This window comes from Triticum dicoccoides, chromosome 4A, assembly GCF_002162155.2.
Source record: "Triticum dicoccoides isolate Atlit2015 ecotype Zavitan chromosome 4A, WEW_v2.0, whole genome shotgun sequence".
In the NCBI taxonomy this organism is placed as follows: domain Eukaryota; kingdom Viridiplantae; phylum Streptophyta; class Magnoliopsida; order Poales; family Poaceae; genus Triticum; species Triticum dicoccoides.
In genome coordinates, this window is record NC_041386.1 from 89,027,909 (window position 1) to 89,041,082 (window position 13,174).

General features: G+C 48.2%; 1 protein-coding gene across 1 annotated transcript; it reads right to left on the reverse strand.

The window, feature by feature from the left end:
* Window positions 1-5,752: 5,752 nt before the first annotated feature.
* LOC119285153 (beta-galactosidase 6) lies at window positions 5,753-11,867 on the reverse strand. Its single transcript, XM_037564378.1, has 17 exons — window positions 11,096-11,867; window positions 10,890-10,985; window positions 10,425-10,537; window positions 10,255-10,321; window positions 9,924-10,160; window positions 9,639-9,833; window positions 9,450-9,537; window positions 8,855-8,973; window positions 8,492-8,653; window positions 8,184-8,401; window positions 7,984-8,090; window positions 7,744-7,853; window positions 7,512-7,619; window positions 7,266-7,373; window positions 6,928-7,139; window positions 6,274-6,610; window positions 5,753-6,182 (listed from the first exon to the last, which is right to left on the reverse strand). Exons 1-17 carry the CDS (start codon window positions 11,270-11,272, stop codon window positions 6,075-6,077), a joined length of 2,562 nt encoding a protein of 853 aa, XP_037420275.1. The 5' UTR covers window positions 11,273-11,867; the 3' UTR covers window positions 5,753-6,074.
* Window positions 11,868-13,174: the final 1,307 nt, after the last annotated feature.

A 13,174-nucleotide genomic window follows, 5' to 3' on the forward strand; every position in this document is an offset into this window, starting at 1 on the left:
CAGGGGAGTCCCAACTTAGCCCATGACAAGCTCTCACGGTCAACGAAGGAATAGACCTCCTCCCGAGACGTTCCGATCAGACTCGGTACCTCGGTTCTTCAAGACACTTCGACAGGTTAAAACAAATCCAGCAACACCGCCCGAATGTGCCGACAAATCCCGATAGGAGCTACACATATCTCGTTCTCAAGGCACACTCAGATTGTCTAAACTTCCGGTAGGCCAGCCCAGAGTTGCCCCTGGTAGCCATCGGCGGCTGACGAGTTGGACCAACACTCAGAGGAGCACTGGCCCGGGGGGGATTAAAATAAGATGACCCTCGGGCTCCGGAAACCCAAGGGAAAAAAAGAGGCTAGGTGGCAAATGGTAAAACCAAGGTTGGGCATTGCTGGAAAAGCTTTAATCAAGGCGAACTATCAAGGGGTTCCCATTATAACCCAACCGCGTAAGAAACGCAAAATCCGGGAACATAACACCGATATGACGGAAACTAGGGCGGCAAGAGTGGAACAAAACACTAGGCGAGAGGCCGAGCCTTCCACCCTTTACCAAGTATATAGATGCATTAAGATAACATGGCAATATAATGATATCCCAACAAGTAAATAAAGTTCCAACAAGGAACGGTCTCCAATCTTCACCTGCAACTAGCACGCTATAAGAGGGGCTGAGCAAAGCGATAACATAGCCAATCAATGGTTTGCTAGGACATGGTGGGTTAGAGGTTTGACATGGCAATTTGGAAGGCTTGAAAGCAAGTGGTAGGCATCGTAGCATTGGCATAGCAAAAGAGCGAGCATCTAGCAAAGCAAAGATAGTAGTGATTTCGAGGGTATGATCATCTTGCCTGCAAAATTGTCAGAGTTGACTGGATCCTCGAAAGCAAACTCAACGGGCTCCTCGTTAGCGAACTCGTCTCTCGGCTCTACCCAAACAAGACAAACAAGCAACAAGGACACAATCAACCACGTGCAAGGATCAAACAATATGATGCAAACATGGTATGCTATGCGGGATGCATATGCAAGATTTGACAAGGAATGCATGAACCTGGCCTCAACTTGGAAATCCAAGTGTGCCGCTGAAAAGATGAGATGAAATCGCTTGAAAACGATATAAAGAACGCCAGAAACAGAGTTACGGTTTGGAAATTGCAAGCGATTCAAATATGGCCACGTTCTGCGATTTACAACATGTAGCCATCTAAATGCAATGAGATGAACATGCTACAGCACCCAAACATGACAACAAAATACATGGCAGGGATGCATTCATGATGCTTAACAAAAGTCTAGCACTGAGCTACGGCCAATTCATCCATTAACAGGTTCAAACAAGCATGACAAAAAATGCATATGGTAAACAGATCTCAGACTTAGTGAAATTAACACTTGTCTGGAATTTCAGATCAGATAGCACACTTCGGAGCATGAAAACTATATGCTACAGGACCTGAACATGGCAAAGTAAAGCATGGCATGGAGCTACTCAAAGAGATTAACAAAAGTCCCTTAGTGACCTTGAGCCAAAAGGGGTCAGAAAATACAATTGCAAGCATGTGAACATGGCAAAAACATAATCAGATCACAGACTTAGTGAAAACTGGCACATGCTGAAACAGATATCAAGTAGACATGTTTACAAGCTCGATGCACTCACTACGGAGCAAGTCATGACAATCTAAGAATACACCCATCAAGAATACACAAAATGCAAGCTAGACATGGCAAGAACAATATCATAGCATGCACGGATCAACTACAACATCCTCGGCAAAATCGCTAACAAGTAGACAATCTGCCCAGATTCACGAAGTAGCGAAAGTAGAGCTCGATTGACTCAAGCTAGGGTGCTCCATAATTGCAAACAAAGACATGGATGGATAGAGCACTATAAGATTAACAAAACATCCTTACTGATCATCCTCAAAAGAGGCACGGATCACTAGGAAATAACATGAACATATGGCCATATGAGATAAACAGGCCATATGAGATAAACAGCTCAAGGACTTAGTGGAAATGCTAAGTCCCTGAAATCAGCATTACCAAGTGTCTCACTTTGCAAGCTTGTTCTAGTCACCACACACATCACTAAAATACATGGTTTGCACCTTTGGAAAGATGGAAAAACCCTTAACAAAACATATGTAGAACTCATGGGCATATCATGCACACAATAATCATGGCAAAAATGACAAATAGCTAAATGGAGCAGCAGATCTGACAATTATCTCAAGTAGCCCTCTTCTAACAGCATTTCTGGCATCAAGATGAACTCAAATTAAAATAATGCAATGAGATGAAATGATGTGCTCTCTGAGGCGAACATTTTGATATGTTATATGCCCAAAACGGAGTTACGGATGCGGAGTTACGATGCAATGAACATGGCAAAATATTACTAAAAAATTAGGTCAAAGATCAACCGAATCTCAGATCTGAAACTAGATCGGGCGTGTGAACCGAGGCAGCGGCCGGAGCTACTGTAGACGCCGGAGAAGGACGAGGCGAACGGGGAGGAGGGAGCTCGCCGGGGTTGCCGGGGCCGGCGAGGAGCGCCGCGGTGGTGGCCGGCGCCGGAGATGAGGCGGCGAGGGACTCCGGCCAGCACGTGCGTCGGCGCGGCGAGGAGCTCCGGGCGGCGGCCGGCAATGGCGCTGCGGCGGCCGGCCGGGAGGAAGGGCGCGCGCGCGGGGAAGAAGGGAGGCGGCGCGGTCGGGGCGTCCGGGCCCGGTCGACGCCGGGAAGGGCCGGCCTCGGGCCTTCGCGGGCCCTTGCGGCGGCGGCGAAGTGGGCACCTGCCCGGGGACACGTGGCAGCGAGTGGTAGGTCAGCGGCGGCGGCGGACAACGTCCGCTAGGACACGGACATGTTCGGCTGCGACGGGGATTTTTTTAGGGTTTGGACGGGGGAGATCCGGATGTGGAATGGGGGAGGTATATATAGGCATGGAGGGAGCTAGGAGAGTCCAAATGAGGTGTGGTTTGTGGCCACGCGATCGTGATCGAACGCTCTAGATGATGGAGCAGGTTTTGGTGGCTTTTGGGCCACTTTGGAAGGGTGTTGGGCTGCAACACACACGAGGCCTTTTCGGTCCCTCGGTTAACCGTTGGAGTATCAAACGAAGTCCAAATGGTACGAAACTTGACAGGCGGTCTACCGGTAGTAAACCAAGGCCGCTTGGCAAGTCTTGGTCCAATCTGGAAATGTTTAAACCCCACACACGAAAGAAAGGTAGAAATGACCACGGGAGGAGAACGAAGCGCCGGAATGCAAAACGGACAACGGGGAAAATGATCGAATGCATGAGATGAACACGTATGCAAATGCAATGCACATGATGACATGATATGAGATGCATGACAACGATAACAACACACGGAGACAAAGACCCGAACCCGAGAAAATAAAATAACTTAACGCCGGAAACGGCAAGAGTTGGAATACATATTGGGTAAGTCATATCCGGGCTGTTACATCTATGGTTACGGTTTTGCGTAAAGCCAATTTTTCCCTACTACAAAGGAATAAATTTATTTAACTATCATGATAGTTGTTAAACATTGAAAATGATTGACAGCATTCTCAATCCCAATTAAGCATCATCATTATAAAACCCAACAAAATTAATTTAGAGTAACATGTTGAGATTCACATGATAATCCAGGTACTAGATACTCAAGATGTCCATAACCGGGGACACGGCTAATCATGATTAGTTTATTACACTTTGCAGAGGTTTGCACACTTTTCCCCACAAGACTCGATCGCCTCCGTTTGGTTTCTCGCACTACATGGTGTTTGAGAAGATGGATGACCGAGACACAGTCTTTCAGAAGCGCTAGCACCTTACGATGGATAGACCGTTACACCTACTTTCCCCTACATCTGCTAGTCTACCCTGTAAGAGTTCGCACGGCTTAATCAACTATGCCAGAGCCCATCATCGCTTGTGGCTGGACACGGAAGTTTCTAGTATGAATAATCTCATGATCCCTTTGAGCCTGGGTGGTGGTCCAAAAGAAACAGGCAATCCTGAAATACCCAGGTACCTCAATCCACCCAGATGTGTGTTTAATTTTCCACCTTAGATAAACCATTAATTAACAAACTCACATCTATCATAAATATAACTCACCCAATCCACGTCTACTAGCATAGCATAGCATAATGGCAAACGTAGAAGTAACTCCCAAAGGTTTGATAATAAAACAGGTAATAGGTACTACCTCAACTACTTCCCATCCCACGATTTAATTAGATCCTAATCATGCAATGTGTGAGGATTGATCTAATGCAATAAAACTGGGTAGTAGAAAATGTATGATCAAAGTGTTACTTGCCTTGCTGATGATCCGCGAAACTTAGAGATTCGAAGTAACAGGCGGCGCACTCCGGGTATTCTATCGCAGACAAACAAACAAGCATACAATAAGTACTCATCTAATGCACAGGTAAAAGTCAAATAAGAGATCTAACCAGAAAGTTCAACTTAAGAACTCCGGTTTGCAAAAAGAATCAAATCAAGCGAAGCAACGAAAGTCAAACGGCAAAAGAAAACAACTTTGTTCTACTAATCTGGATCTAAGGCAATTTTTACAATAGCAAAAACTTGTTTAAGTTGGTTAAACGGATAGAGGGTTTCGAGACGAAACTCCAGGCGATTGAATCGCCTGATTCCGATAAACGAGCGAAAAGTTATACTAAAACGAAAATCGGATCAGAAATCGCGATCAGAAAAATCGCGGATTTAATCCGAGAAAAAGAAAAATGACGAACGTTCGCTAGAACGAACGAACGGACGAACGCTCGCTAATTAAATAAACCGGAAAAACCGATCTATTTAAAAAAAACCAAAACTAAAAAATCGACGAAAAACCGATGGTTTTTCGAAAAAAACGGCAGCGCGGATTTCGAGGCGAGGCGAACCTCGGGCGGCGGGTCGGCGGCGGCGGCGGCCGGCTCCGGCGACGGCGCGGCGGGCGGCGGCGGCGGTAGCGGCGGCGGCGTGGCGACGGCGCGAGCGGGCGGCGGCGGCGGCTCGGTGGGGCTGGAGCTAGGGTTTTGGCCAGGGGGTGGGCCGGCTTATAAAGGCTAGTCGGGCCGGAGTCCTAGTCGGACACGGCCCGTAGATCAGTGCGATTTTTTTTAATAATTACGCGCAGAAGAAAAATAAAAAGAAATACTAAACGGACTCCAAAAATCCCGAAATAAATTTTCCCGGGCTTCTAAAATCAAGCCGCACATTTATTTGGGGCCTATATACAATTTTGAAAAACGCACATTTTTCCTAAATTCAAATAAAATAACGAAAAACTCCGAAATAAAATATTATTTGATTTTTTTATTAAATCCTCAATATTTCTTTATTTTGGGAAAGTCATTTTATTCCCTCTCTCATACTTTTGTAATAGAAATAATTGATGATAAAATAATTTAAATCAAATGATCCTATTCTCAAAATTTGAGAAAACTCAAATATAAAAATAAAGAATTTCCAACTCTCTCCGTGGGTCCTTGAGTTGCGTAGAAATTTCTAGGATCAAACCAAAGGCAAAATAAAATATGATATACAATGATGATCTAATCTATAACATTTCAAATTGAAAATTTGGGATGTTACAAACTGGACAGAATCAGAGTATCATAAGTTTTTTGACATAGATTAGCTAGTACTCCCTCCGTCCTATAATATAAAAACGCTCTTATATTATGGGACAGAGGGAGTAGTATCCAGTGTTTCAGGTGTAGATGTTAACATTTCATCTTGAGAGATTTTACATTCAACAGACAATGCGTGCTTTTTGGTTTGACTTATCTCTCTTTGCGAAAGAATACATTGTAGGAATGTATAGAATTGTTCTACTAACAAATAGTACAACTCATTCTAAGTAGACAATTTACTAGCTTGCATGGCTCTAATAGATTTTGGAATATTTTATTCCATCCGACTAGCATTTCTGAACAATTATTGTTTCTTGCCTGTTTGTCTACAAAGAGGAGGAATCTGGTTTCACCCCCTCAATCTGCTTTTACTTCCTACTAATAACATTTTATCAAACATGCCATGACTCATGAGCATGCAGCTTCGACCACAAGGCTTTTTGTGACTCCTCTGCATGGATCTCCGAAGTTCTTTGCTGACACCGGCACACTGCAACTGCTCACCCCGACGCATGCCTGGAGAGTTACCCGCAGCATTGTCAGTATCATGAAGATAAACAGTACAGAAAGACATAGCAAGTGTGGAAGTGGAACAGATTGGAGTTACCTCCTGAGCGACTGCCAGAGCCTGAGAGCTGCTGCATTCGCCATGGCTGTAGCTCCCACAGGTGCCACTCGGTGTCCCGAAGCTTGCAAACTTGATGCTGCTGATGACCTGACCTTCTTTGGGGCATTCCAGACGAAGTGCTGGCCCAGACCTCTGTAATTTCTGCTGGGGAGAGATCCAGCTATCGATTTGGTCGGGATGATCCTCAGACACGTGTGCGCATACACTTTCTGTCTGTTTCGTCGTGAAGGATATCTTGCTTGGGTCACCACCAAACTGCTCGAAAAGGACTATATCATTGCTGCCTGGTTGGAGAAACGAACGGGGCACATGATACCTGTTTAACAAGGTAAGAAATTGAATTTGTCATTCCATTGTAGCAGTTCATATGTTTTTTGTACGAAAAGGAAAGACTATATTGATTCAATGCTGAAACCATCTGGCCTTCATTTGTAAGTACCAACGAGTGACCAATATAGCATTACTTTGGTCTCAGTAAAAGCTAAATGCCATGGAACACCCAAATAATACATTTAATTGAAAGGGTAGTTAAACCATTTTAGTATGAGCCTATGACAACATATAAAACATTAGAATGTGCTCTGCCTGTAGGTAGCAAAAGATGGTATGAATTTTCATGGAGAGGATTCTTACAAAGTCTGCGATGGCTGCCCACATTTCTTCAGGCATTTGCTTGCGCCGTAAGGTCCTCTGTAGTTGCATGAATTAACACAGCCACTTTGTGGAGCGATATTTGTCGGCCAGTAGCGACCAATGCTCTGCCCGTTCACCCACGCCTCACCTTTCCCCATTCCTGTGAAGTCTATGGCAACAGGATCATCACCTGCAGGAGTTGTAAATTTGCTCTGCATTTTGAGCATTGCAGTTAGAGCATTGATTCCCAAGATAAAAATAAATAAATCGTAATGGCACTACAGCACTACACTTATTCAAATGCTACCATAGTTTCATGGTTGGAGGATCATACTGACCTTGTACCAGGTCAAAGGGTTATTGGTTGGGTAAGAGTTATCTGATACCCATTCTGGAGAGGCCTCTGAGGGATTATACAGGTGCAAGTCTTCTCCTCTGAGTCCGATCTGGAGTGACCAAATATTTTGACAAGGAAAAAACCAACAATGCTGTTACTATACGCCATGGTTTACCCATACTAGTTAATGGATTCGAAAACAACATTTGCTGATAATTGCTCAACCCAGATTACTGGTTGTACACACCTGGTATGTCCAATCTGCAGAAGATAGATCGAGCGCACCCTTCGGCCCAGTCAGCTTTACTGGACCGGTAATTCCAGCACCAACTAGGTCAAAGAATGCACCATAGTTCTGAAGCCACAGTACAATGTTAGTAACTTGGTATTAGATGTGGTTTTACATTTTTGAATACCTGTTTTAAAATGCCAAAGTATCAGATGGACAGCAAAATGGAGTAGAGTGGATACTGACTCACCGTCAGACCAACTGTTGCACTCAGAAGATCTATTTTATTCTTTCCAGGTACAAGTGTAACTGGTGTTGTCAATGAGATCAGGGAGCTACTAGCATTACCCTTACCGCTACCTGGTAAGATTTCAATACTTATACATTCCAGTACACAAATGCACCTTACAGATGAAATATGAATGTTGGTAATTAACATGACAATCCAAATGTCATCTGAATGAGTTTGCATTTTCTTCTCACACATTACCTGCAAACTTGCCATTGATGAAGACCTGAAGAACATGCCCAAGTGAGTTGACCAGCAGATTGGACTGACTACCATTCAGATACGGTTCACCACCCGCCACGACGATGCTGCACAAAGTAGAAATCAGTCAGTAAAAACCTGCCACTACCAGCTTGTCGATTACCATGTGCACAAGTACAGCTAAGAGTGCAATCCTGTACCTTGTTGAGTACCACAGGAAATCGCTGGCGTCTGCGGTGGTGTTTATCTGCTCCATCAGCCCAGGCTTTGTCATGGCGTTCTCCTTTGTGATACCGACAGGCTCTACGGCGTAGCTCCAGGTAGAAGAAGCGAGTTCTGCTTCGACGGACGAGCCGTCTGACGCCTGAGTGCTGAACCCCAGGTTTCTCATCTGTGTAGATGCTACCTGAGAGTTGATCTGCGAAGAGTAGTGACCGTGATCAGATCCAAGGTCAAGACTGGTTCCAGAAACACGGCTTCTTTGTCTTAAACAGGGCAATGCACATACCTGGGCAGTGTTCAGCACCACATTCGTGCAGTCAGGAAGGATGCTGACGGACCACGCAGGGAGTTTATACGCCTTGCCGTTGAAGGTGACAGTCTTGTCAGACTGATTGTCTATATTGGCGAGGAATGCGGCGCACAGTGAACCGGTCTTGTATACGTGCGCCTGAAGCCAGAAGAAAGCGCAGATATCATCATCATCATCAAGCATAATAGAGCAGACCATAAAGGTACATACTACATATTATTCCTGAACAAGATTTGCTGTGCGACGCTGATTGATCTGTCTTTCTTAAACGAAAGTCAGTTTGATCTGTCTCTTTTTTCGTTAAACAAAAGTTGCTTTTGTGAAAAGCGGATCGCGTACCTCAGCATTTTGACCAAGGGACATGTATGATGGATCGGTTGCTATGAGTGCAGGCTCGCACATCTTTATCGCCTTGTGGACATCCCTCAAGTGGCCCCACTTTGGCTGCCTCACTAGCCCTGGATCACACAGTGCAAAAAACGGCAAATGCGTTGTTAGGAAAAGCTATTTTTTTTTTAAAAAAAAAACATATGTATCCTTATCCATGTAAACATGAGAACGCTAATCATCCTCAAGTTTGGTCATATGATCAGTACTGTTTTTCAGTACGAAAGCGCGTGCCTGCGCTGCATTGGAAATGAACTGAACTTCTGCAACTGCAAGTGCAACACCGGCGTGCAGAGCTAGTGCGCGTGCTTGTGGGTGGACGTGCGCAGTTTCAGTAGGCGAGGCAAGTATCCTTTCTACTTCAAGAATTCATCATGCAGTCCCTGTTTTCATCAGTATCACGTCTGCTCCACGGTACATCCGACCACTGAACGAGCTAGACTGAAGCAATTCAGTAGCCAATAGGTGCGACCGTCACAACTGAAGCAGCCCCCCAGTTGAGGAACTGAAAGAAAAACGAGACATGGGCAGCTCAACAGGCACTCACCGTACTCGTCGATGGGGGCGTCGTAGTCGTAGCTCGTGGAGATGAAGGGCCCTCCCGAGCTGCGGCCGAAGTTGGTCCCGCCGTGGTACTGCAGACACAGTACAGTAAACAAAGACCCGGCCGGAGTTAGCCACAGGAGCAGAGGAGAGGATTTTGGCTGGATGCATCAGCTGGCAGCGTAGCACGTACCATGTAGTAGTTCTGCAGGGTGCCGCCGCGCTGGTAGAAGCGGGCGACGGCGAAGGCGAGGTCCTCGGTGGGGCGGTAGGGCACGGCGCCGCCGAAGGAGAGGAACCAGCCGCTCCAGTTCTCGGTCCACAGCTTGGGACTGCTGGGCAGGCTCGGCGTGAACTGGTCGCAGTAGAACCCGTTGCACGTGTTGATCTGCATTTTGTTTCTCTCTCCAGTTCAGTCACGTCGCCGTCGCTAGCTGACAATGACCCAGGCAGGGCAGGGACGATGAGATGAGCTTACCAGGGGCGCCGGCGCGTCGGCCTGCTGGCACATGACCCAGGGCACGCCGGTGTCGAGCGCGACGGCCATCCCGGCGGCCCAGCGGATGTACGACTTGCCGGGCGCGCCGTAGGACGCGTCGATGTTGCCGTACTCGTTCTCGATCTGCGACAGGATGATGGGCCCGCCCTGCGACGCGTACAGCCCCGCGCCCTTCATCGTCGCCACCACCTTCTCCGTGAACCGCTGCATCTCCGTCTGCACCCACACCACACCACTCACTGACTGGATCATCATTTCAATCATTGACCGATCGATCGATCAAGCTGCATTGCGCAATGCTCTCGCGTACCTTGAAAGGCTCGTTGTCGGTGCGGAACTTGATCCCCGGGATGAAGTGCAGCCATAGCGGGAAGCCTCTGCAGTGCAGCCACACGAGCAACGGCACACGGTTAGGCTCGACCGGACTACGAGAGCTTCTCATACAGGGGGAAATGCTGCAGAGTTTGAGGGGTGTCAGACCCGTAGTTCCACTCGGCGCAGACGTAGGGGCCGATCCGGAGGTGCACGTAGAGCCCGGCGTCGGCGGCGGCCTTGACGAACCTCACCAGGTCATTCCTGCCCTCGAAGTCGTACTGTCACGTTGCAAGCTCGTAACCGTCAGAATTTTGCAATAGTAACAGATACTACTACCAACACAATGTGAACTTCGAAGAGAAATACTATATTTTTAGGCAAAATGTCACTAGTTCGAAGCTCATGATAGATATAGTGTACGATCGAGAGGTAAAGTGCTTGGGAGTGAGTGGGAAGAATAAAGCATAGGGTGCAGGGGAAGCAAGCAGCGCCCTTTCACACATGACCACCAGCTGGAAGAGATGATTTGAGAGAAAGGAGAAACGAAACTAGTATGACACTAGAGAAAATAGCATGGCAGCAAGAGAGGTTGATGGCCTTGGCCTGGCCGGTATGGAGTGGAGAACGTGCCTGTCCCCGGACGGGCTCGTGGGCGTCCCAGAAGACGTACGTCTCCACCATGTCCAGCCCGCCGTCCTTGGCCTTCTGCATCAGCCCCGGCCACATCTGCAATCAACCACGGCCAGCGTTCAGCTCAGAGGAGAGAGTAGGGAGGACACACAGACGAGAAAGAAAGAAAGCAAGCAAGCAAAGCAGAGCCGGGGAGCGGGACGTACGTCGGGGGTGCTCCGCGGGTAGTGGATGGAGCCGGAGACGAGCACGCGGCGCACGCCGTCGATGACCAGCGCGCGGTGGTCGTACGTCACGTTGGTCGCCGCCGACGTCCCCGCCAGGCAGAGCAGCGCGAGCAGCAGGGCCGCCGCCGCGCCCGGCAGCCTGCCGACGGCCGCCATTGCCTGCCGCTCTCCCGAGAAGAAACACAACGATAACTGCACCTTGTTTGTTGGATGGGTTAATGGCGTTCGGTGTACTGGCCGAGCTAGCGCGGTGGTAGTGGAGTGCGGGCGGCGAGCAGGAGCAGGAGGAGGTGGAGTTGCTCGGTGGGGGGCGGCGAGAGAAAAGAAAGAAAAAAGAGAGGGGAGCTCGGTGCCTCGGTGTGTGGCTTGGCTTCCCGGGCGAAATGGGATTTAACGGAGCAGAGCACACACACAAACTCTACTGGTGGTTTAATATACGCCCCAGGGCCGGGCGCGCACAAAGGAAATGCACCTCGCTTTCTCGCTTTGTTTGTTTCTTGTGGATGCGGTGGTGGTGGTGCCGTGCCCCTCCTCCTCGGCTCTTCCCACCGCGATTAAAAAGGCTTTGCGCGCTCGCGGCAGGCAGGCAATGGGGTGGGTGTGGTCGTGGCTGTGTTCTCTCTCGTGGACCTTCCTCTCTTGCTCCAATCGCGCGGTTTGCTGCTGCTTGCAAGCAACGGCAACAATGGCGGCGACCTCTGGTGCGATCGCGATGAAAACGAAATTGAACTGGATCGGATCGGGTCGACGGGAGGAGGAAAGAATTTACTCCCGCTGCGCAGTAGTTAATGGCGGCGGCGTGATGGTTCGGTGGTACACACGGCGTGGATGATTGATGGGTGGGCCGCGGAAGTAATGCAACCATCTTCCTCCCTTCCTTCCTTCCTTCCTTGCTCTCACTCTCTTTTTCCCCTCGCTGAAAATTACATCTCCCTTCTTTTTACTTACACTGCAGGAGCTTTTAGTATTCCCCCTCGCCGTACGTCCCCAGCCATGTGCTCTTGGCATTGGCCACGCAGAACTAGTAAAGAAAAGAAGGATAGGAAAGGGGCCGGCTAGCAGTAGCGAAGCTAGCTACTCGGCGCCACACCGACAGACGGACAGACAGGGGTCGTGTGCGGTGACCGGCCGGCGTTGTCGCTTGCCGATCCATCATCCCCATTACCAGGACAGCACGTAGCGCTACATGGGCTAGTTGTACCACGTCTGCCGCTCGGGTCACGAACGGCCTTGTCGCTTCCCCGTCCCCGCGCGCTGGCGATGCGTGTTGTATCATATGCTGCACTGCCGGCGTCCTGGACTGTACCGCGGGACGGATCCATCTTCTTTTCTTATCTTGTTTGGGAGGGTTTGGGTTTGGGGAAAATGGAAATGGCGAAGGTGGAGAGTGGTCTAGCTTAATTTGGAGCAGTGGAAGTGGAAGATGATGACGCCGCGAGCTGTACACAGGAGCGAGTTGTCAATCGCTGCCGCGCTCGTCCGGCTTCGTCAGGTCAGAGAGAGGGGGAGAGAGATGATTTTTTTGGCAAGAGTCTGTGAAGTTGTGGAAAGAGATGGAAACTTGTCGGCGAAGCTTATCTGCTAGAACTGCACAGGAGATTGTTTTTAGTGATTTCTGGTTATTAAAAGCCTTGGATTTTAGCCTTTTATTCATGATGATGAAGAAAAAAACTCCCCCGCTTTTGTGAAGCTTGTACCACAACCTTTCTCTCTAAATGGGGCTACCTATCAAAGATCCTATGCACGCATTTTCTTTATATTGCAAGATACTAATGATAGAAGTTCCCTTAACAAGCCCTTGCACACGATTTTGGGGGCATGGTAGCCTCATCGCACAAGAATCCTGTGAGGCAATTAAGCAACCGCTACTCTCAAAATCTCAAATAGTGTCCTAGGCTAGGCTGGTGATACGTTTCATTGATGAAACTAGTTGTGTTTTGCTCACGCGGCACTCAAATTACACATGCACATCGATACGACCTTGGCATGTAACACATCATCTCGGTTATTAATTTGTCGGTTAGGGCATTTACAACGCCATCTCTCAAATCGGGCTCT